At 33.2% G+C, this 23,251-nt stretch overlaps 5 protein-coding genes across 5 annotated transcripts; 3 read left to right on the plus strand and 2 right to left on the minus strand.

Annotated features, from left to right (window-relative positions):
* Positions 1–3,958: 3,958 nt before the first annotated feature.
* LOC133329094 (eukaryotic translation initiation factor 3 subunit J) lies at positions 3,959–7,437 on the plus strand. The gene is made up of 6 exons (XM_061537593.1): positions 3,959–4,145; positions 4,446–4,525; positions 4,856–4,963; positions 6,577–6,847; positions 6,933–7,069; positions 7,146–7,437. The coding sequence occupies exons 1-6, from the start codon at positions 4,130–4,132 to the stop codon at positions 7,221–7,223; spliced, it is 690 nt and encodes a 229-aa protein (XP_061393577.1). The 5' UTR covers positions 3,959–4,129; the 3' UTR covers positions 7,224–7,437.
* A 2,054-nt stretch (positions 7,438–9,491) lies between these two features.
* Positions 9,492–10,983, minus strand: LOC133329091 (WD repeat-containing protein 89). The gene is made up of 5 exons (XM_061537589.1): positions 10,977–10,983; positions 10,737–10,908; positions 10,091–10,666; positions 9,790–10,011; positions 9,492–9,732 (listed from the first exon to the last, which is right to left on the minus strand). Exons 1-5 carry the CDS (start codon positions 10,981–10,983, stop codon positions 9,492–9,494), a joined length of 1,218 nt encoding a protein of 405 aa, XP_061393573.1.
* A 323-nt stretch (positions 10,984–11,306) lies between these two features.
* LOC133329095 (probable nucleoporin Nup54) lies at positions 11,307–14,435 on the plus strand. The gene is made up of 5 exons (XM_061537594.1): positions 11,307–11,361; positions 11,432–11,846; positions 12,997–13,933; positions 13,996–14,115; positions 14,180–14,435. The coding sequence occupies exons 1-5, from the start codon at positions 11,307–11,309 to the stop codon at positions 14,399–14,401; spliced, it is 1,749 nt and encodes a 582-aa protein (XP_061393578.1). The 3' UTR covers positions 14,402–14,435.
* A 4,656-nt stretch (positions 14,436–19,091) lies between these two features.
* On the plus strand, positions 19,092–19,940 carry LOC133329092 (uncharacterized). The gene is made up of 2 exons (XM_061537590.1): positions 19,092–19,112; positions 19,179–19,940. The coding sequence occupies exons 1-2, from the start codon at positions 19,092–19,094 to the stop codon at positions 19,938–19,940; spliced, it is 783 nt and encodes a 260-aa protein (XP_061393574.1).
* Positions 19,941–20,148: 208 nt separating this feature from the next.
* On the minus strand, positions 20,149–21,274 carry LOC133329093 (deoxyribose-phosphate aldolase-like; the record flags this gene model as incomplete). Its single annotated transcript, XM_061537592.1, has 2 exons — positions 20,149–20,502; positions 20,810–21,274. Coding segments are annotated over 2 exons (819 nt in total), but the record flags the coding sequence as incomplete, so codon positions are not given.
* Positions 21,275–23,251: the final 1,977 nt, after the last annotated feature.

Consider the following 23,251-nt stretch of genomic DNA (forward strand, 5'->3'; position numbering starts at 1 on the left):
TTTTAGTACCATCATGGTGTTCAACATAATACGTCTACTTTTTAATGTATGTAACCGAATTAATTTTAACCTGCTAGTGAAGAAGGCAACACAAAATCACTATTCCAATATAAACCCCTCAGTGCAAAAAGTAAGAATTGTTTCTGCACTGATTCGATTTTATCGGAATATATTGCATATTGAGGATCCCATACAACAGAACCATATTCTAATATAGGTCTAACAAGAGACGTGTATAGTTGTTTTGTTATATTCCGAGAATTCTTTGGCCCACCGTTTTATAAAAATTAATACACCATATGCTTTATTTACCATAGAAATGACATGATTGTTAAAGTTTAACTTTGGATCCATTAAAATACCAAGATCCACGAATGTTTCAACTGTTGATAAAACCGAACCGTTAATATTGTATTGCCTCATTAATGAAGAATTTCTAGAAAAACACATATGTTTACATTTGTTCAAATTTAAATCCATACAATTTAATCTGCACCACTGAAAAAGGTTATTTAAATCATTTTGGAGTAAATTGGCTTGTTTCTCAGAATTATGGGTAATGAATAACTTGACATCATCTGCATACATTAACAATTTAGAATGTACTACAGAAGTAGGCAAATCATTTATAAACAATAGAAAAAGAACCGGCCCGAGGTGACTTCCTTGTGGAACACCTGAAGGTACGTTAATCGATTTTGAGAGACATCCTTCAAACAAAACTAGCTGTGATCTATTTTGTAAGTAAGATGATATCCATTTGACTAAGTTTAGACTGAAACCCATATTATCTAATTTATATAATAAGAGTTCATGGTTAACCCTATCAAAAGCTTTACTAAAATCTGTATAAATGGTATCAGTTTGATTTCGCTGAACAAATCCCTTTATTACAATTGAAGTAAACTCTATAAGATTTGTTATAGTTGAAAGACCACTACGAAAGCCATGTTGATATGGACTTAAAATGGATTTAATTTTGTGAGAAATAACAGCAGTAATTAATTTTTCAAACAATTTTGGGATATCACTTAATTTTGCAATTCCTCTGCAGTTTGAAACGTTTGATAGACTACCAGATTTGTGCAACGGTACTATAAAAGATTTCTTCCATATAGTGGGAAAATAACCAAAATTTAAGGAATAATTAAAAAGCTACGTAAGAGGCGTTGCTAAAGTATCAGAACAATATTTGAGAATTATGCTAGGTATACCATATGGACCTGGAAGTTTAATTGGTTTTAGAGTATGTAAATTTTTAGCAACATCTTGACTTTGTAAGAAAGGCATATATATTTGATCTATTTTGGATAGCTCATAAGGATATGAGCTTATATCTGGACAAACTGCAGATGAATAAGTAGAGGCGAAAAAATTTGCAAAACATTCTGCTATTTCAGAGTTTTTTTACAAACTCCTTATTGTTGCATTTCAAAATTGTGGGTTTTGAGGAGACTTTTCTTTTTAAGTTAACAAACTCATAAAATGACTTCGGATTTGTTTTAAAATTATTTTTGATCTTGTTGAGGTAATTTACAATCTACGGGACTCTATGGTATATTTGGACCTAGCAACAGAATAATTAGCATAGTCTATAGATGAGCCTGACTTCTTATATTTTCGAAAAAGTTTATTTTTTAAACACGTTCGTCTGGAAGTAATTACTTTGTTATTGATGAAACAAATATTTGATGGTATTCCCTACTGGATTTTGGGAAGAAATCATAACCTTTCATTCATTTTTCGGGTTTTTAGTTTTGTGTTGAAAAAAATGTCAAATAAACACAAACACATGTTGCGTATTTTTATTTTATTTTTGACAGAAGAAGCCACACGTGCATAGTTGTTTTTATTTATTCACCTCAAGCTGCCTACCTTGTATTATTGTACCATGGGACCACATAATAACCCAAAATACTCAGGGTCACATTCGACCGCATGTTCAAATCGTCCGCGCAAACCACAGCTATCTGTGATATGTAGGAAAGTAGGAAAACTAGGAACAAGGTCCTCAAGTCGCTTGCCGGCAGTACTTTTTAACCTCTTACAAAGCCATAAGTCGGTCTGTGGCTTGCTATGCGGTACCAGTGTGGTCAGCGATTACTAGTGTTAGGCAATGGAGAACTATTCAGACCCGTCAGAATGCCGCTCTGAGAACTGCGACAGATTGCCTTCACATCACACCAATGTATAATTTTCATGAGGAGACGAAGATCCTCCACTTACGCCAGCTTAGCTCGGATGCTTCAGGGACAATCATCATAACCATCATATGGTGGATCTGCATGATCTAGAGAGAGAACCCAACGTTATAAAAAGGAGCCTCTAGGTCATGTTGTATACGAGCAGGTCTGAATAGCATTCATACTGATGCAAATGCCGCTGCGCTGAACGAATACAGTGTGAGCTGACCCTCACCCAGAATGGTGCAGTTGTCTCAATTCGTATTGGGCACGGATTGATGACCAGATGCAGAATGCTTGTCCAGCATATTGTACACGAGCCGGTCTGATTAGCATTCATATTGATGCAAATGCCGCAGCGCTGAAGGAATACAGTGTGAGCTGACCCTCACCCATCGCAGCTGAAGAACGTCAGCTGCCCGGACAAACCAGATTAGTTTTGACCCAATTACGTTCAGAATGGTGCAGTCGTCTCAATTCGTATTGGGCACGGATTGATGACCAGATGCAGAATGCCTGTCCAGCATATTGTACGGGTCGTCATATCACACTGCACTGCCAAACCTGCATTTCTTAATTGCACTGCCAAACTTGAATTTCTTTCTTTTATTTGATTGAATCAAATAAAAGGAATAATATTCATATAAACTGTTACAACACCAAGCGATATCGGTCCACTTTTTATGAGAGTTTCCATATTAAAATAGCATTGTAGCTATTCGATGACAATTAAAAATACTAAACTCAGGACAATTTAGTTCAAAAAAATGTCCAATCTTCCTAAATCTTTCTGGGAAAGCATCCATACAACGGTTCCCCCATTATTCGTTATTTTGGGGAGATAGGACATTATTAACTAATTTGGCTTCAATTTGGTACTTCCGACTGGGCAGTAAATCTCTCTACAAAAAGTATCGATATCCGTCTACTACTTATAGTACGTTTACATTTAACCAGATTTCGTTAACCCAATTGTCAATTCCTTTGCATATATGTCAAATAAAATAAATAACCCGGTAAAAAGTTCTAATGTATTTGCCGTTTTAGAATAGTCCCATATAACTGTACTCCGGTATTTTCGGAAAGTTGTTTTTAAACGGCATATACATTAGAACTTTTTACCGGGTTAACCTACTCTATGAGGATTTATTTGGCATATATCCAAAGGAATTGACAATTGAAACCCTCTGGGTTAACGAAATCCGGTTTAATGTAAACGTACTATTACCGAATGGGTTCTAATCATGATAAAATAATGCAAGGTAGGGCGGCTTGAGTGTAGGTAGGTGGTTCTGCCACATATAAAATAAGTGTACGCAACAAGTGGATGTGTTTATTTCACATTTTTTAACACATAATTAAAAACGCGAAAAATAAATCAAATGTTATGATTTCTTTCCAAAATCCAATTGTGAATACCATGAAATATTTGTTTCATCCATAACAGCTCAATAGAGCAACTTCATTTATACTCAGTATAGATTTAGTACAATTATCGGCTATATAGGTCCATTATCTCTGGTTGCTCCCCCACAAACTGTCATAATTTTGAATTATGTTTAAAAACATGTTCCACCTTGAGACCAGAACATCGGCTGCACCGACTGTCACAATTTTACTTGTTTTATTTCATAGGAAGTGATGGAACACACCTATTTCATATTTGATAGTAGGGTACCCTAATTTGAAATCCAGTCCAATATTTATCAACACTGTGCCAACAGCACACAGTACACTCCTAATCAACTATGTCGTCAACTGTCAAAATCTTGTTGAAGAAGAAGCAACAAATCTCTCGTGCATTATTCAAGTTAACTTTTTTTGTAAATTCGTCACATTAGTGAAACACGCAAATTTTTATTTTCGCCAAATAAAGGCAAAGGATTAACAATCGAATTAATTGCTCCCATTAACAGTCGATTTGTAAATATTCTATTAACAAAAAAATGGAGGACGATTGGGGTATGTTTCTCGAAGTTGAATGACGAACACACAACCAAACCCACAAGTTTGTCAATGCTCAAAGGAATTTGCATTTCCATCTAGAAAAAAATGTGGCCATGTGGTCTCTCTTTGATCGATGGCCCCACACACAAGAATAGGCGAAATTAGTAACCTTGCTAGGAATGTAGATTTCGAAATTTCCAATCCAATACTGATAAAATTTGTCACTTGTTCGAATGAATATTATGCAAACGTTTTTATGTTAATGGCGATGTGTCTGCAATGTTAATTTTGTTGTATGTATTTTTGTGTTTCTAGAAAGTGCTGCACACAGACCTGTAGTGATACCCGATAAAATAAATAAGTGGGCTGGCGAAGATGAAGAAGATGACATTAAGGTATGTGATTATTGTGATTTGAAGAATTGCACCACCGTAGTGGGTGAAGGGAAATCCCCCTATTATTTGCTTGCTACTTGCATTGCTGCCCAGATGACACGTGTATGATTTTTTAGTAGCAGCAGCAATTGAAAGTGTTTATTTGAATTGTTGTCTGCGCTGTTGTTGTGTATGGATGTGGGTGTGTGTGAGTTTGATTGTGCATGCATGGCGAGCCAGTGAATCAATGGACAGCAGTTACAATGCAATTTTAGTTGAAAAAAAAAATATTTATTCCAAGGAATCAATTGGCTCTAATGATTCACAGTTATTTTCCTTTGCATTTTACAGGACAGCTGGGAAGATGAAGAGGAGAAAAAAGATGAGGAAAAGGTTGAAGAAAAACCAAAAGCCCCAGTAAAGGTTAAGCACAATAAAGCAAAATTGTCTGAACAAGAGGTGAGTAGTGCTTTTTTATACCCTTCACCACACTGTGGTACAGGGTATTATGTCTTTGTGCATATGTTTGTAACAGGCAAAAGGAAACGAGATAGACTCATGGTTCCTTTTGAGAATATGCATAGAATCACTTTATAAGTCGATTTATGCATGTCCGTCCGTCTGTCTGTCCATGTATTTTTGTGAGCAAAGTACAGGTCGCATTTATGATCCGAATTGGATGAAATTTGGCGCAGCTCATTTGTTTGGCCCAAGGACGAACCCTATTGAAATTGGGAAAAATCGGTTCAGATTTAGATATAGCTCCCATATATATTTTCGTCCGATTTAATGTAAATGGTGTACCAATGTCCCTATATATCTTTCGATTTTCACGAAATTTGGTATAACGTACTGATTCAAACCTAGAGTGATGTCTGCAAGTTTCGAGGAAATAGGTCCAGTTTTAGATATAGCTCCCAGATAGAAGTTTAGTCCAGAATGATGTGTGCCATGTTTCGTGAAAATCGGTTGAGATTTAGATATAGCTTCCTTATATTATAGAATGACACAGCAAGGATCAAATATATGGCTGATAGGAACAAAAAGTACTGAAATTAACATAACCTAACCTGTGACAAGTTTTGTTGAAATCGGATATAGCTTCCATATATATTTTCGCCCGATTGTAAGTAATTTGGGCATGAAACTCCTCATGTTAGTCAGATTGACATCAAATTTTGCACAACGTACAAAATTGAGCATGTAATTACGTAGTTGCGTTTTCTAGAAGTACAGACATAGCCCAACGGTGATCTATTGATATTTGTATGAATTCGGTTTACATACTTTTGTCCCATTGTAACAAACATATGACATGTTAATGGATAGATCTAGTTAGATTCACAAGATAAATATCACATATTTTAAAACAGGTTTAATATAACGAGCATATAGTCGGCCCCGTCCGACTTTACTACTTTCCTTACTGGTTTTTTTTTGCATTTGAGATTCAAATGAAAGGCATTTTTGATCATAGACCAAGCAAAACAGGAACGAGCAGATAGGGGTTAAAAATTAAATTCCAAGGTCGATTTTTTGTAGAGAATTGGAATCATTACAGTTCCGTATCTTTGGTTTAATTTCCTTTTTTTAACGTCTAGGAATAAATTCAAAAGTGACAGTTACCGAAAAACTGGGTAATACAACATAAATGAAAAAAATTAAGACAATTTTTAACCAAATCAGGGGAGATAAAATCCCCGTCTGCTAAAATACCATTTGTAAGCCAATAATTCAATTTGAATTACAAAATGTTTCAATTGAAATTCAAGAATTATAATAATTCGGATGTCAAATGAAATAATTTAATCATAACGAATTTTTCATAACGACTTCGGTTATAACGACGGTATCTATAAATATAATCCTCAAAATATGAATTGAACTTAATTACAATTAGAATTACAATTCAAATATTTTGAATTAGGTTTAAAAAATGTGCATCTGACTCCCAAAACCCTGTTTTGGTCTGTGGAAAGTTAACGAATAATTGAAATTTTTATAACCCATTTTAAACTCAAACCCGTAAACTCAAAAATATAATTTCAATAACACATTTATCCACTTTACAGAGACTGGCGGAGGAAGAAGAAGCCAAACGTATTGCTAATATGACACCTGAAGAAAAATTAGCTGAAAAATTGCGAATTCAAAAAATCCAAGAAGAATCAGATTTAAGGAGTGCTCTTGAAACATTTGGTGTGGATGAGTCATCAATTCCCAAAACTGAAGAAGAATTTAAAAAGTTTGGCGAAGCGATAAGTTGGAAATTGTCACAATGCAAAGATTCGCCACACTTTCTGCAATTTGTTCAAGATTTAGTGAACAGCATATGTGTTAATTGTAAGTAACTCTGAATGAACATTCCTTTTTTAATTTCTTAAAAATAAAACAAACAGAAAACGTATTGTAACACTCATATTTTTAGTACCTCTTGCACAGTTGAAAAAACTGAAATCGAACGTAGACATATTGCATACAGAAAAGGTGAAGCTAGAAAAACAAAATGCCAAGAAACCTGCTTCCAAAGACAAGGGCAAGTTCTCACTGAAATTGGGTACCGATGTAAGTATTGAAGTATTAAATTTGAATAATTGTAAATTTTAATGTTCCCCTTTATTAATTCTTCTTTTCTTTGCAGGATATTGATACTTTCAAAAAATACGGCGACGATTACTACGGCTATGATGATGGCAATGACTACGATGATTTCATGTAAATCATAGCTCGTATCATATTTACTATAATAATTCTGCCTCTACGATTACTCCGACTCCATTACCGTGAACTTGTTGAGCTCTGTGAAAAAGGATAATTCTCACCTGTGGAAATGTTAATTTGTTATCAGGTGTTCATTAATTTTATAAAAAAGAAAAGAATGAATATTTTAGCACACAGGAATTTAACTTGACGTTAAAAGCCACTAACAAACAACAAAAAACACAATTCTTAAGTTTTGTTATATACTTATTTTTTATTTTTGAAAATCAATAGATAAACAACAGAAAGCAACCATTATAATGAATAACATTATTCTCTTTTTTGATATTCACAAAAAAGTAGCAAAGACAATTTGTAAATTAAAAAAGAAGAGAAAATACAAGCATATGTATGTACAGAATATATAAAGATATACATGCATATGTGGTAAGAGCGTACATAAAACATCATTTATTTTTTCATATTGGTTTTTTATGTAACATTCAAATTGTACGAGTATTTTTTGCTTTTATGTGAATTATAATTTTTTTTTTGTAAAAATATATATATTTATAATAGCAAAACTACATATATACATATGGATGCAAAATGGATTTATGGTATTATGGAATTAAATGTGTATGTTTTGTTATGATTTGTAAATCTTTGGGGGTGTGTGTAGGATTCTGCTCAAAAATAATTACATGGTCATTTTTAGCTAAGTGCAGCCCCCAGTAATATATATATATATGTACGTCCGCTAGTAATAATTTCGTCAGATTCCACCAGTGTATGGGATTGAATGAGGTAGCTTTACTTTGGTACAATTTTTTGCTGCACTTTGAATGTTTTGAGACATTGAATATGATCGCCAAGATTGTCGAAAACAACTTTATGTTTGAGAGGTTATGGAGATACTAATTTTCCAGATGTAATAAGGAGTAATGTAGCTTCTAAGAACCGAATGTTCGTTCTGAATTCCTTACCGACGTAAAGCTTCCATTGATTTATTAATAATGGGTGTCATATTCTCATTTCTAAACCAAGGAAGGGTAATTTTTACAGTTGATCGTGTATGTCATCCATATCAGTGGAGGAATACTATCTATTCAACTCATAATTCCAAGCAACCACTTTCTTTGAGACTTTCGCCACTGTTTATTGAAGGGCCCCCATTCTCGGCTAAAAAGTTTTAATTTTGTATTTTGATTTAATTCGAATCTACACTAATTATAGAATGTCCCTCTGAAATTTCAAGTGAAAATCTCAACAACTCTTGGGGATATAGCCGAGTTATTGTGTCAGCATCAAGTGACGGCAAGAGTGATTCTCAAACTTTAAACGCATTTTTCTCCAAACAGTGTTTTTGAGAATGGCGGGCACTATGAATCAAAAACTAATAATCCGATCGATTCAAAATTTTGGGATGTTTCTCTGTGAGTGTAACCTATCGAATGAACTAGGATAAATCAAATCAGTCAAGATCATCCTTATTTTTTAACTTGGTATATTTTTTAAAGGTCCACCATTTTGTTGAGCGAAGCAAATAATCCTAGTTCCAGACATGTATCCTTTATAACGCGGTTGGAATTTTCGGATACCGATGTTCCAGTATCATGCCCGCCATCAAAAATAAGATTTTTCTTTTTTCAACAACAAAAATGTTTGTAAATTATTTTTCTTTTCCTTTTTTAGGTAAGCCAGCTTAATCCATTTCTTGGGGTTTTAAAAAATATAAAAACAACAAGATTTTTATTTTTAAAGTGGGTTATGGTCACATCGATTACTTTCGGGAAAGGCGGAGAAGACTATAGTTTCGGATTTCGCCACAAATGCTTATAAGTTCTCTTAGTTTTTTTGTTGGGATATTGTCCCAGGGAGTCCTATATCACTCCACTAAATAAAGAACCCTTTTTCTTTGTTACGTCCACAACGTCAAGCCTAAGTACTTCTAGAGAACTATCTGTTTGAGAATTCTCTAAAAGTCTCAGAAAATGTTGTTGCCGAACATGTAGCCATGTGCCATATGTAACCATTTACAACTCTGCATGGGAATCTATCAGAGGACCCTTTCTAATGGCATTGTAAACCTTATTTTTCTTGCCTTTGTTTTATTTACATCAATATAAAAGGGAAATGGATATATTCAAAAAAAAAAAAAAAAAAATCTTCAGGAATAAATGATATTGCATAGTGTATTTTTTATGTTTGTCGACCTAATCTTTATTTTATTTAAATTCTTTACATTAATTGTACTTTTTATACATAACAAATATGTAAAAATGTCCTAGTACGGATTTGCTTTATTAGATTTAGACTTTTTGGCTTTCAATTTGCTAGATCCCGAATTATTGCCGACATTATTTGAATCTGGTGTCCATAGCGTAACAATACTTCCTTCGCCAGCTGTTATCAGTACATTTGTATTGGCATCGTAAACACTTTCACGTACAATTTGTTTATTACCATCGAAGTTTGCAAACGGTAATAGCTTCTTATTCTGATAGGCCAATGAACGCATAATCTCTCTGAAAATACACAAAAATTAGTTATTTATTATTTAATTATAAAATTTTTAAGCTTACCCCTTGTTGAGGTTTGAACCAGTCAATAATAAAATGCCACCGTCAGATGTACTATGAGCATCGATAAGATTGCAGTTGGCAGGACTTTTGCGCTTAATAATTTCGGTGATCTTATCTCTTTCAAATTCAGCCAGTAGATCGCCCTCCTCGGCTTCGTATACTTTGAAATCATTAGTATGAGTAATACAGGATAAAATATCTTTTTCGTAGACGTTTTTATGCCTGAAATTAACAAAATGGAATGTGTTAGTTTTGTTTTATCTATTGGAAATAAATAAATATATGGCACTTTGATACTTACCAATTAATTTTGTGCACACTACTCTCAGTATTTATGGTTATGTTTAGGGCATCTTCTTCGCTTGCCTCTTTCAAATCAAATGTATTGATTAGACCGTCTGTCGAACCAGAACACAAAATATCCGGATTTTGTGGATGAAAACGTAGCGTAGTGACATCACTTTGATGACAATCGAAATAGTCTCCCATATGCTTGCGCTCTCTCAGATCGTAGAACACTAAATAAACATTCGAGTGCAGCTCCTCGGTACCGGTACACAATAAACGGCTATTGGCATTACGATCAAAGGTGCATATATTTTTTGGTGCTGGTTGTGTTCCTATAATAGCATCGTTTTCAAAACGTGCCTGTTCCTTTTGTGTTCGTATATCAAATAACCGCACTATTCCATTTGTTGTACCCACAAGTAAGTTGTTTGGGCTTTCATCCAAGAAACGAACTCCACATACTTTAACACCCGGTTTGATGGCTGGCATTGGTGGGAGATCTACGAAAAGTGATAAACCCCTTTCGGAACTTATATCGAGAATATGTACAGATGTGTCGGTCAAACCGGCCGCCAGCCGAGTTAGAGAACTAAAATAGGAAACAAATATATTACTATGCGATAATCCCGCAGTGTTTAACCATTTTTCTGTAGAATTACTTGTCCTTTTCCAAGCTTAGCACATATTCTTTTTTCAAGGACAATGCCGTTTCATCAAACAGTCTGTATTTGTGCGAATAGCATTGCTCCAACTCGAATGGTGTACAAGTATCACAATCGTCCAAGAGTTCTTCTTCAGAATCACTACTGGGAGGCAATGGTACATTATCGTCTGAAATTAAATATTTATTTTATAAATTAATTATATACATATGAAATTAAATAATAAGTCCTTTATACCGTCCATCATAGCTATTTTGTGATTTTTTTGTTTCTAGAAATAAAATGTAAACAATCCGCGGTCCCCAACAAATAAAACAAACTCAACACGTGTGTCAAACCGAAGTACAAAGCACCGATGTAATTTTTTGTAGCCGTTAATTTACATCAAGGCATGCTACACAGTATGGCAACTCTGCGCAACATTTTGACATTTAGCAAATATGCTGTTGTGAAAATTTGTTGTGTGCGCCAAATTGTCATATATTTTATTATATTGGCGACTTATTAATTTACACATTTGGTAAAAAAATTATTTAGAAGTTTATTTTGTTCACAAACTCCTTCAATATGTCATTTTTTGGAGCTAACAATTCATTGGGTGCCACCAGCACACCGGCTAAACGTGAGTGTGATCCGTTGTTTGTTTGTTGCTTTTGTTATGCCGATGAGAATACAAGTTATTACTATTTTAGCTACTGGATTATTTTCCTCCTTTGGTACGGGAACAGGAACGGGCACAACGTCAGCGTTCGGCACGACATCAGCGCCGACACTTGGTGGATTCGGTGGTTTTGGTTCCACAACAACAAGTACTACCACAGCTCCAACATTGGGAGGTTTTGGAACATTTGGTACAGCTAATACGGCTACATCATCTGCTCCGAGTTTATTTGGAACCGCAAATACGGCCACATCTACGGGTTTCGGTGGGTTTGGTACAGCAGCTGCTACGTCGCAGGCACCAGCTTTTGGTGGTTTTGGAACGTCGACAAGTAACACAACTGGTGGATTTGGTGGTTTTGGAGCCACATCAACGACGTCAACTGCTCCAGCGTTTGGCGGTTTTGGTACTCAAACTTCAACGGGAGGATTTGGAGGCTTTGGAACCTGTAAGAAATTAGTTTTTATGTTGATTATTTAAAGAAATGCAGAGAGGGAGAGAGAGGAAGAAGAGTTTGGCATATATTTTTTCCTTTAAGGCCAACTCTAAGAATAATCTAAAATTTCCACTATATGTATCACTTAGTATGGTGATAACGACAACATCATTTCTTTTTGGGGGAAATGTATACTTCCCGAGATATGGGGCACCAAATTTACGAAAATTACACCATTTTGGGCTTAAGTAAAAACGATCAGATTTTTTTGAAATATTTTACGTAGGCAGAGATAGGTATTTTTACCCTAATGATGGGGGATACAGTGAACTCTCGATAATGTGAACTAATTAATGTCGAGGTAGTACATATTTTTGAATTTGTTCACATTTTCGATTCGACCAGCTTATTTACAGGTAATTCCCTGATTTTTTCAATACATCAATGTCAGTTTGAGTGTTCACATTATCGAGAGTTCACAGTATATTTTTTTCTTGGGGGACGTACCCGATTATTTGACCCGGAAGTACGGGTACGGGTACCCGGTTATACTCAATTCTACGGATCGGATTAATACAATATGGGTATTATTTTAAAGCTTATGACAATATTTTTCCATTGAGTGGTGACGTAAATGTTTTCTCAACCCGTTTACAGTCAAAAACGCGGGTTTAATCCAAAATGGTGCGATATGTGGCAGTATCAGTTGTGAATCAAAAGATATGGGCCTTAGAACACTACAAACACAAGGAAATTCTTTGTCGTGGTCGGTGTTGGTATCTGTCCATAGGATAAAGTCTTAAATATCCAGCTGAAGCTCGGTCGGGTAGCCGGTGTTGGTATCTGTCGATAGAAGTCTTAAATGCCCGGCAGAAGGTCGGACACCCAAAAAAAACTATTCTATTAGAATAATCTATCTGATTATTCTGAGAGGTGGCCAAAAAATGTAATTTTTGAATTAAAAATAAGTTAAAATTGGGGCATTTTTGAAACCTTATATCTAGGGAAGAAAAAAACATTATGTTGTTGTAATCAGGAAACAACAGGCTACCTATGGGAAATATTTCAATATTTTCTAATTAAATTTCTTCCCCTGAATTAAATTTTTTATTCCGAATGAAAGCCTTCTTCAACGTTTTCCATCGATATTAATTTTTTACAGCATTTGGCAAGCCAGCAACAAATACAACAGTCACACCAGGATTTGGTGGATTCGGTGGCAATACTGGCTTCATGATGGGCCAACAGCAACAACAGCCACCTCCCATCACTGCGGACGAGGCATTTGCCCAATCAATTTTCAATGTATCCATCTATGGTGATGAACGCGACACGATCATTGCAAAATGGAATTATCTACAAGCAATGTGGGGTATTGGTAAATCATTCTATTCACAAAATGCAGCTCCTGTTGAAATAACACCACAAAACTACTTGTGCCGATTAAAAGCCATGGGTTACAGTCGTCTACCCGGAAAAGACAACAAAATGGGTTTGGTAGCGTTAAATTTCAATAAACCCCTTGCCGATGTCAAAGCCCAGCAACAACAAATAATAAACACATTGAATGGTGTTTTTGGTAATAGACCCAATTTACAAATTAACATCGAATCGAGTAAAGAATGTGACGAAAAGAAAAGCCAAATTGTTATCTACGTAGAGGAGAGGTCGCAATTGGCACCCAATGACACTAAACGTATTTTAGCCACAGATTTGGCTAACTATCTAAATCAGACCAATGTCAAGGGACAATTAAACAATTTGGGTGTTGCTGAGGTATTGGCATTGGTATTGCCCGATGAAGATCAATTAAAGGAATATTTAGAGAATCCTCCAAAAGGTGTAGATCCGCGAATGTGGCGGCAAGCTAAAATTGACAATCCTGATCCTTCGAAATTTATACCAGTTCCAATGATCGGTTTCAATGATTTAAAGTATCGCATTAAATGTCAAGAAAATGAAACTCAAACTCATTATCTATATTTGCGCAAAGTGGAAAGTGATTTGGCGGAATTAAGGCAAAGACACACAGCGGCAACAGCAAAAATAATGGAATACAAACGTAAATTGGCCGAATTAAGTCACAAAATATTAAAGGTAGAGTTGTTAAATCAAAATATCTTGATTGATTTTTTCTAATTTTCTTATAATCTTTACAGATAATTGTCAAACAAGAATGTACACGTAAAGTGGGCTTGGCGCTGACACCTGAAGAGGAAAATTTACGCTCCAAATTAGAAAATATGCAAGCTCTTATATCAGCTCCTACACAATTTAAGGTAAACATGAATGTACTTTTTTCTATAGTAGATCTTGATGTATCTTTTTTGCAATTTCTTAAAGGGTCGCCTGAGTGAATTGCTGTCACAAATGCGTATGCAGCGAAATCAGTATGCCCTAACTGGTGGTAGTGAATATACCATCGATAAAGATTGTGAAGAGGAAATGAAATCATTCTTGAGCATGCAACAGAAAGCCATGGAAGTTCTTACTGACACTGTAACAAAGGATTTGAAAGCTCTACAAATTATTATCGATGGCATGCCAGAATTGGTTCGAGGTTAATAAACTTTTTCTGCTTTATTTTGTTTAGGTTTGTTATAAGTTTCTATAAAAAAATAAATAAATTCAAACATTTTTTTATTACAAAAATAAAATAAAAATTATAAAATGATATCAAAGCGTTGAATGATGGAGGGATAAATTTCGGAGCAAACGGTTAGGGTGTGTATATCATATCCACTCCAATAACATCCTATTTGCTACAATTTCTATTAAAATTTTGATTTTTCATTTATACATTTGGAAAGTTTTACTACACCTTTTTCACATGCTATTCAAAACATATCAAATGTAATTGGAGTATTCCACTTGTAATTCACAACATTTAATTTGCAATTCGAGAATTCCATTTGCAATTCATAACATATCAGTTGTAATTCGAGAATTTCATTTGTAATTTATAGAATACCTTTCGAAATTCATAGAATTTCATTTGAAATTCATAAACTTCCATTATCCAAGTATTGCATTTGAAATTCATAAAATTCCACTTGAAATTAATAAAATTCCATATGAAAATTAAATAGTTCCATTTGAAATTCTTAACATTTGATTTGAAATACATAACATTCCATTTGTTTTTCATAACATTTAATTTTAAATTCGAAAAATATTATGGTTAACACACAAGGAATATGTATGAATTTGAAATTAATTGTTATGAATTACAACTGAAATTTTATGAATTACAAGTGAAATGTTATGAATTTCAAATTGGATTCTTTGAATTTCAAATGGATTTCTTTGAATTTCAAATGAAACTCTACGAAATTCAAATGGAAGTATTCGAATTACAAATGCAATTTTTTAAATTTCAAATGGAATTTTTTGAATTTCATACGAAAAGTTTAAAATTACAAATGAATCGTTGTGAATTACAAATTACAAGTGTTGTGAAATGTTATGAATTGCAAATCGAGTTTTCGATTTACAAATGAAGTTCTTGAATTGCAATTGAATGTTTTGAATAACATTTAAAAAAGGTGCAGTTTGAAACCGACACATTCCATAGGTATTGAAATTATTGACCAAACCATTTGTGGATCAAAAGTATCCTAGTTTTTATTTGTTAATTTTTTGTTTGTTTTGTTTTCATAAATTACAAAACAACCACTAAAACCCGATTGTGCCAATTTCATTCAATTTCCTTGTAGTAGACTTGTGAAGTTGTTAGGTTTCGTGTCTAACTTTGAACTTGTCTTACTAAAAATCATAAGGAAAAAAACTAGCATACAATGATAGGAAACAGAAACAGGTTCACATCCTCAACATGTAATCATACTTGCAGTATCTTGTTTTGATATGCTGTGACACCCATACTTTCAAACACACGCACACACTCTTCAGTAATGAGAATGTCAATAAACTCTATCAAGTTAACTGATCCAATGAAATTATTTCACTTTTCATTGGCTGACTAAGGGGACAACTGCAACATACTTTAGTTGTTGGACAAAAACAACATTTTACACACAATTAGTTTTATAATCAAATTGAACTCATTACACACATACAACGTGTAGGCCTACCCCAAACCCCAATGTATTTAGTCTTGGAAAAATGGGCAAAACAAACGCACACACACCAACGGAAAATAAACAAAACCCATAGAGGAAAACAGGTTGCGCATGCGCCTACATCTTAGCCTAAATAATATGCTCTCTTATATGATGGTATTTTATTATATATATGACCATGTATGTCTCATAATTTTTTCGCTGTATAGTAATAAAAAATGTTTGTTGCAATATGCAATGGAAACACAATTTTTGTTGCACTTTTCTGTGTATGTATGTTTTTATGTTTCGACGCAAGATTATGTACATCTGATGTACTACTCTAGGTATGGAATAATTTTTTGTAACATTGAAAGTGCCACATCTTTCTCAGTTAATGTGGAAAATCTCACAATGAAATTTAAAACAGGTTAATTTTCCAAACGAATACTTTGGGAGCAGCACAGAAAGTCATCAAATCTCTGTTGGTACCCTATATAAAGTATTTTTTTTTTTATTTTTCCAAGTCAAATGTTTGATTCAAAGCTTAAAAGTTTTATTAGAAGATTATTTAATCTGTGCGATTTAACAGTACTATGCCCTTTTGATACCTTTCATTTGTAATTCACAACATATAATTTGTAATTCAAGAATTCCATTTGCAATTCATAACATATCAATTGTAATTCGAGAATTTCATTTGTGATTCATGAATACCTTTCGACATTCTATTTCAAATTCATATACATCCAGTTGAAATTCAAAGGTTTGCACTTGAAATTCATAACATTTCATTTGAAATACACGAAATTCATAGAATTCCATTTGAACTTCATAAACTTCCACTTGAATTTCAAAGGATTGCGTTTGAAATTCATAAAATTCAATTCCATTTTAAACTAATAAAATTCGTTTTGAAATTCATAACATTTGATGTGAAAGACCTAACATTGCATTTTTTATTCATAACATTTAATTTTAAATTCTAAAAATATTATTGGTAGCACTCAAAACATATCAAATGTAATTCGAGAATTCCATTTGCAATTCACAACATATAATTTGCAATTCGAGAATTCCATTTGCAATTCACAACATATCAGCAGTAATTCGAGCATTTCATTTGTAATTCCTAGAATACCTTTCGAAATTCATAGAATTCCATTTGAAATTCATAAACTTCCATTTGAAATTCAAAGGATTGGGTTTGAAATTCATAAAATTCAATTCCATTTTAAATTAATAAAATTCGTTTTGAAATTCATAACATTTGATTTGAAAGACCTAACATTTCATTTGTTATTCATAACATTTAATTTTAAATTCGAAAAATATTATTGGTAGCATTCAAAGAATATCTATGAATTTGAAATGAATTGTTACGAATTACAACTGAAATATTATGAATTACATGTTAAATGTTATGCATTTCAAATTGAATTCTTTGAATTGTAAATATAATTTCTTTGGAGTTCAAATGAAACTCTACGAATTTCAAAAGGAAATATACGAATTTCAAATGAAAATATACGAATTACAAATGGATTTTTTTTTAAATTTCAAATGCAATTTTTTGAACTACATATGAAAAGTTTGAAATTACAAATGAAATGTTGTGAATTACGAATTACGTTTTCGAATTAGAACTGAAATGTTATGAGTTGCAAATTGAGTTTTAGAATTACAAATTCTTGAATTGCAATTGAAATGTTTTGAATAATATTTGAAAAAGATGTAGTATTTGAGAAAAACATTTTTGAATAACTTAAAAGAAGTAAGAATGTCGTAAAGTTCGGTTAAGAAAAACATCGTTATATTTGACATAGCTAAACTTGTAATACTCTCCACCATGAAGTGGATATTCAAAATACCTAAAATCGATCGGCACTATTATGTATGGGGGTTATGTAGAAACATAAACATATATTGTTCTGTAAAGAAGTTGTTTACACACTAAGATCCCATAATGGAATATTTATATATGACAACTAAAATGCTGAAAATAATAATCGCATAACGTAAATATTACGTATCGATTTTTATTCACAAATAAGTTATACCCAGAGAGATATTTGTACACATTCGTAATTTACGTCCTTCCATAAGGGTTAGACTCACAGGAATGCTTACTTGTATCATCCATTCACAATGGGAATCTCTTTTTATATCCTTCACAACACTTTGGCACATATTACGTCTTTGTGCACATGTTTGTAAGAGGCAAAAGGAAGCGATATACATGGTTCCTTTTGAGAATATGCATAGTACAGGTCGCATTTATAATCCCATTTGCATGAAATTTGGTAGAACTTATTTATTTGGCCCATGGACCAACCCTATTGAAATTTGTGAAAATCGGTTCAGATTTGGACATAGTTCCTATATATATTTTCGTTCGATTTTATGTAAATGGTGCACTAAACCCCCCATGTTTCTTTCGATTTACACGAAATTTGGCATAGGGTTCTGAATTTAGTCTAGAATTATGTGTTCCACGTTTCGTAAAAGTCGGTTCAGATTTAGTTATAGCTCCCATATATATTTTCGTCCGGTTTTATGTAAACGGTGCACTAAAGCTCCTATATTTCTCTCGATTTACACGAAATTTTGTATAACATACTGAATTGTGTCTAGAATGTAAAAGGTGCCCCAATTATATACGATAAAAATTTTTATAGAAGGACGTATGTTGTACATGCTTTATATCGGTAACTTACAATAAGAATCTTTACATTATCTCTTGTATTTAACCAAAGTGGGGAAGGGTATCATATAGTCGGCACGTCCGACTTTCTGTACTGGTTTTATATTAGCAAGAGTGTGACTTAATTTTACAATTTTTCCATCTCTGTTTATAAAACTCCATAGTAAAGGCGGATTTCAATAGAATTTCATGTAGGGTATCATCATAATCGCCTACAATCGACTTCAAAAGACATTTACCTGTTTTTCAAAGCATTGTTTTTCTCCAAGCATCCCGAAGTAATGATGTCTGCGCCGATGGTTGGTATGTGTGCATTTTTAAACGAAGACTTCCGAGCTTCCGTTTATACATCATTATGATTAGAGCAGTTTGTGGTATAAATGCGGCTGTAGCTGGCATCAAGATTTACTACAACAGTGACCAGCGGACTTAAACGTGGATTACATAAATCGTACGCACACACAGTAGTTTCCATTTGCAACAAATTGCAAAAATGTTTTTCAAAGTGATTTTAGTGAGTGAAATAAAAAAACATAAATATTATGTGGTTATTTCAAACAAATAATATTTTTATTTTAAGGTGTTCTTTATGGTATATGTGGCTTTACTAGAAGGTACTCCACCGCCACCTCGTAATAACAGAAATAATCCTCAAACGGAGGATATACATCCTATGCATTCCCATATGATAACAATAGAACGTTTGGAGGCACTTCTAAGGAGAGCAAGTGAAATATTCAAGCCTCATCTGGATGCGAGACAAATTGATTTGCCCTCATCCGAAAGCCAACAAGTTGCAGTACCCATGCAGTACATGCAACCGCCCAGTCAACCATATAATTTCTATTTACCATTATACGATTATGACGAGAGTGATGAAACCCATCAAGTGAAACAGCATGACGGCAAAAGTCGTAAAATGGATACATTTAGCCCACCGCCAAAGCCCAAAGACTCGGATGCGGCTGCAAAGAATTTTTATGACATAAAACCTAAAAAATCTCCTAAAAAATTTAATGCCTCCAACAAACACATCAACATTAAATGGCTGAACAACTATGAAAAACAGTTATCTTCTCCTGGCAATAAGCAGTCGATGCAAGTACCAAAAGATGTTTACCTTATGAACGATGAACGCAATCGCATTAACTTTGATGACACATTCTTTGCTGTGGACATGAAAGTACCCGATAGAACCAATAAACTCGACAATAAGTCACAAAATGATGCAGAACAAGGACAGCATGATGATTATTTAAATCAAGGTGAGGAGGATTTAATAGCAGCAGCTGCAATTCAAATACCCCTAATAAGGGATTTTACATCCCTAAGACGTTTGTAATAATTCTAATAAAGCAAACAAAACTAAGATTTAAAGTCATTTAACTTATAAAATGTGTATATATAAAATGTTCTGTAATAATCCAATTATATATTTGTAATTTAATGTATAATATTTAGTACAACAAAACACATTTACATTTACTTTACAAATATACAAAATACAAAAAAGGGAGTCTAATTTAATTTCAAAAAAATGCACATTGTATTTAGTAGGCTGCCACAGGCCCTGCCTTGACTTCTTGCCCGGTAAGTCCTTTGCGAACTACCTTTTCAATATCATCTAATAGACCGGAGGCCCCAAAACGGAATAGGGCTGGCTGCAGCCATTGCATTCCTAATGTCTCCTTAACCAATGTCATCCATGTAATGGCTTCACGTACCGTACGAACACCACCGGCTGGCTTGAGGCCAACAATTTGTCCTGTTTTTCGTTGAAAGTCTTGTATAGCCCATATCATAACCAAACCAACGGGTATGGTGGCATTTACTGACTCCTTACCCGTGGATGTTTTAATAAAATCGGCACCAGCCATCATACAAACCATTGAGGCTTTGTAAACCTAAAAAAATGAAGTGAAAAAGTCATTGGGGTTTTGTGTTTTAAAAATAACAGCATCAATGATTTCTAATAAGTATGTACAATAAATTTCCAAGGAAATGTTACATAGTAATTCATAGTTTTCTCCCACAATAAAAAAATAATAAAAATAAATAAATAAAAGTGTATTAATTTTCTTAGATAATTTTTTTTACTAAAATAACTGCTAATCTGGAAGCCCCACCACCTTTAGCCTAAGACAATTTCCATGTTTGGCAGTTATACAATAAATTTTATTATAAAAATCTTCTATAATTCTTCATACTCACATTTTCCATATATCCCAATTCACCGATCGCCAAAATCGTTTTTAAATGAGCCTTATCACCACACGCCTTACGCATTTCACACACTTCATCGTATAACTTTTCCCATTGTCCAGTAAGTGCCAGCTGACGATTTATCACTATATCAATTTCTTTGGCACCCGATTCAATGGCAAATGTTATTTCCTCTAAGCGTGTTTTCAAACCATATTGTCCAGTGGGAAACCCGGTTGCCACAGCAGCAATTGGTACATCAGCCTTTAGCTGTTCAAAACAACGGTGAGCATCTGCAACTCGTGCCGGATATACACACACGGCACCAGTATGAATTTGTTTCAGTAAACCAGGTTCAACACATTCTTCCAATAAATGCAAAGGGAATGGGTAGGCTGCTCTATGGCACAGTCGTCGGACATTAGCTTCTGTATCATCACCGGCCAGTGTGGTTAGATCGGTAAGTGTTTGTGACTGCCTGGGTTAAGTGGAGTAGGTACATGTTGGTAGGCTGCGGCTTAGCTCGCCGGATAGGGGAGTTCTTTATCCACTTGACAGCACACTTAAATTTGTGTACCTCTGATTATTTTGTAACTGTCATCATAGTTTGTATTAAGAAAAAGAGGGAAAACAATAAAATAAGAGGAAATGGATGTACACATATATCTGCCTTAGCCTTTCAATTTAAAATAAACACAAGGTAGAATTCCAGTTTGAATGAGGTTCTGATGTTACACCTCTTTGGCTTTGCCCACCCCTCATATACATTTTTCAGTATACCTTGGTGTTTCTGTCGCCAAAAATTCTGTAGAAACACCCCAAAAACGATTATCACTACCCTAATAAATTACTCAACCCATTTTAAATATAAGTTTAAATTTCCATTTTTAAATTATTTGAAATGTTCATATATTATTAATCTTTAGCAAATATACTACACATTATTTATAATATTGTTTTGATCATAGTAATTTTACCTTAATTTATTTAATATTTAATTTATTTAATAATTTTAAATATTTATAATTTTTTTTTAATTTTATATATATTTTATTTTTACATGCTTTTTTATATTATATTTAATAATTCAAACTAATCCTAAATTTTTTTTTTTTTTTTTGATTTGTATAAATGTATATGTATAATTTCTTTCAGTTTTTATATTTTTTTACTAATTTTACTCATAATAATTATTATTCATAAAAAAAACTTGTTTTGGCAAAAAAGTAAAATTTTGTGTCATGTTACATATTTTGTGAAGAAAACCTTTTATACAGGGATAATTTTTATTGAAAATCATAAGCGCCTAAAACTCCGCTTTAGATTTTCGACAATTTATTTTAAATAGTTTAAGAACAATTCTTCTTGTTTGTACAGTTATTTTTTTTGAACACGTGAGGTGTGTAGACTTTGGTTATATTTTTTTAAACATATCAATTTGAATACAAATATTATTTTTTTCTCATTTAATATATATATGTTTTTATGCAGAATGCTTTTTCATAATTTTATATTTTTTTGGCTGTCGTACTCACTCGTATCAATTTTTCATCAAAAAAAATTTAGCCTTTTAATCTGGTTTTCCTTGGTTTTTGAATTAGATAATAGAAGCTTTCTCATTTATTGAGAATCCCGGGATAAAGTGGTTTCACCATCCACAGGTGAAGTTGGTTTGCAATATATATATACCAACCTGAGGACTGCTTGTTCCTGATAAAAAGATATCCTGGTTTCACCACAATATCCTTTAAGAAGGATGAAATAATACGTTTTAAGGAATATATATATATATATATATATTTAACGAACTTATTACAATTCTTACCCGAGTGTAAAATTTTTTTTAATATCAAAAATATTTTGTCAACGTCAGCTATGACTACTCTTAGATGGTATTTTTAATTGATTTTAATTAAAATCAGTATATAATTTCACTGGTTCACCATTTATTTTACAGAATTTTTGTATTTATTTAACGGCTATTATGTACGTCGTGGTGGTTTTTAGTATATCACCTTCACTCTGACAGTCTATGACTTTCTAAATCGTAACTTCAATGTCACTTTCAATGAAGGTCAGAATGCACATGGTGGAAATATAGTGATATACTGTCACTCAAATATCAACCATGGTGGATCTCGATATTTTTCATCCTTTGTTCTGGGTTCAATCTCCAGATGGCGCTAATTTACATCACTTGTAAGAATGTTTTCAGCAGTAAACATGTATATTGTGTATACCAAAATAGTATTCAAGTAGTTTACTACATTATAAATTGTATTCATTATTATTTTTATTATTTAATAAAAAAAATCAAAATTTGATTCATTCGATAAATTGTACATATTTGGTTTGAGGATTGATCGTACAATTTATGATCAGGCACAGTTTGAAAGTCATTGGTAGTTACACCATGGTGTAACTTCGCAACATGAAATTGAATCCCTTTAC

This window comes from Musca vetustissima, unplaced genomic scaffold, assembly GCF_032173495.1.
Source record: "Musca vetustissima isolate MV318-11 ecotype Yass unplaced genomic scaffold, APGP_CSIRO_Mvet_v1 utg32961, whole genome shotgun sequence".
Lineage (NCBI taxonomy): Eukaryota > Metazoa > Arthropoda > Insecta > Diptera > Muscidae > Musca > Musca vetustissima.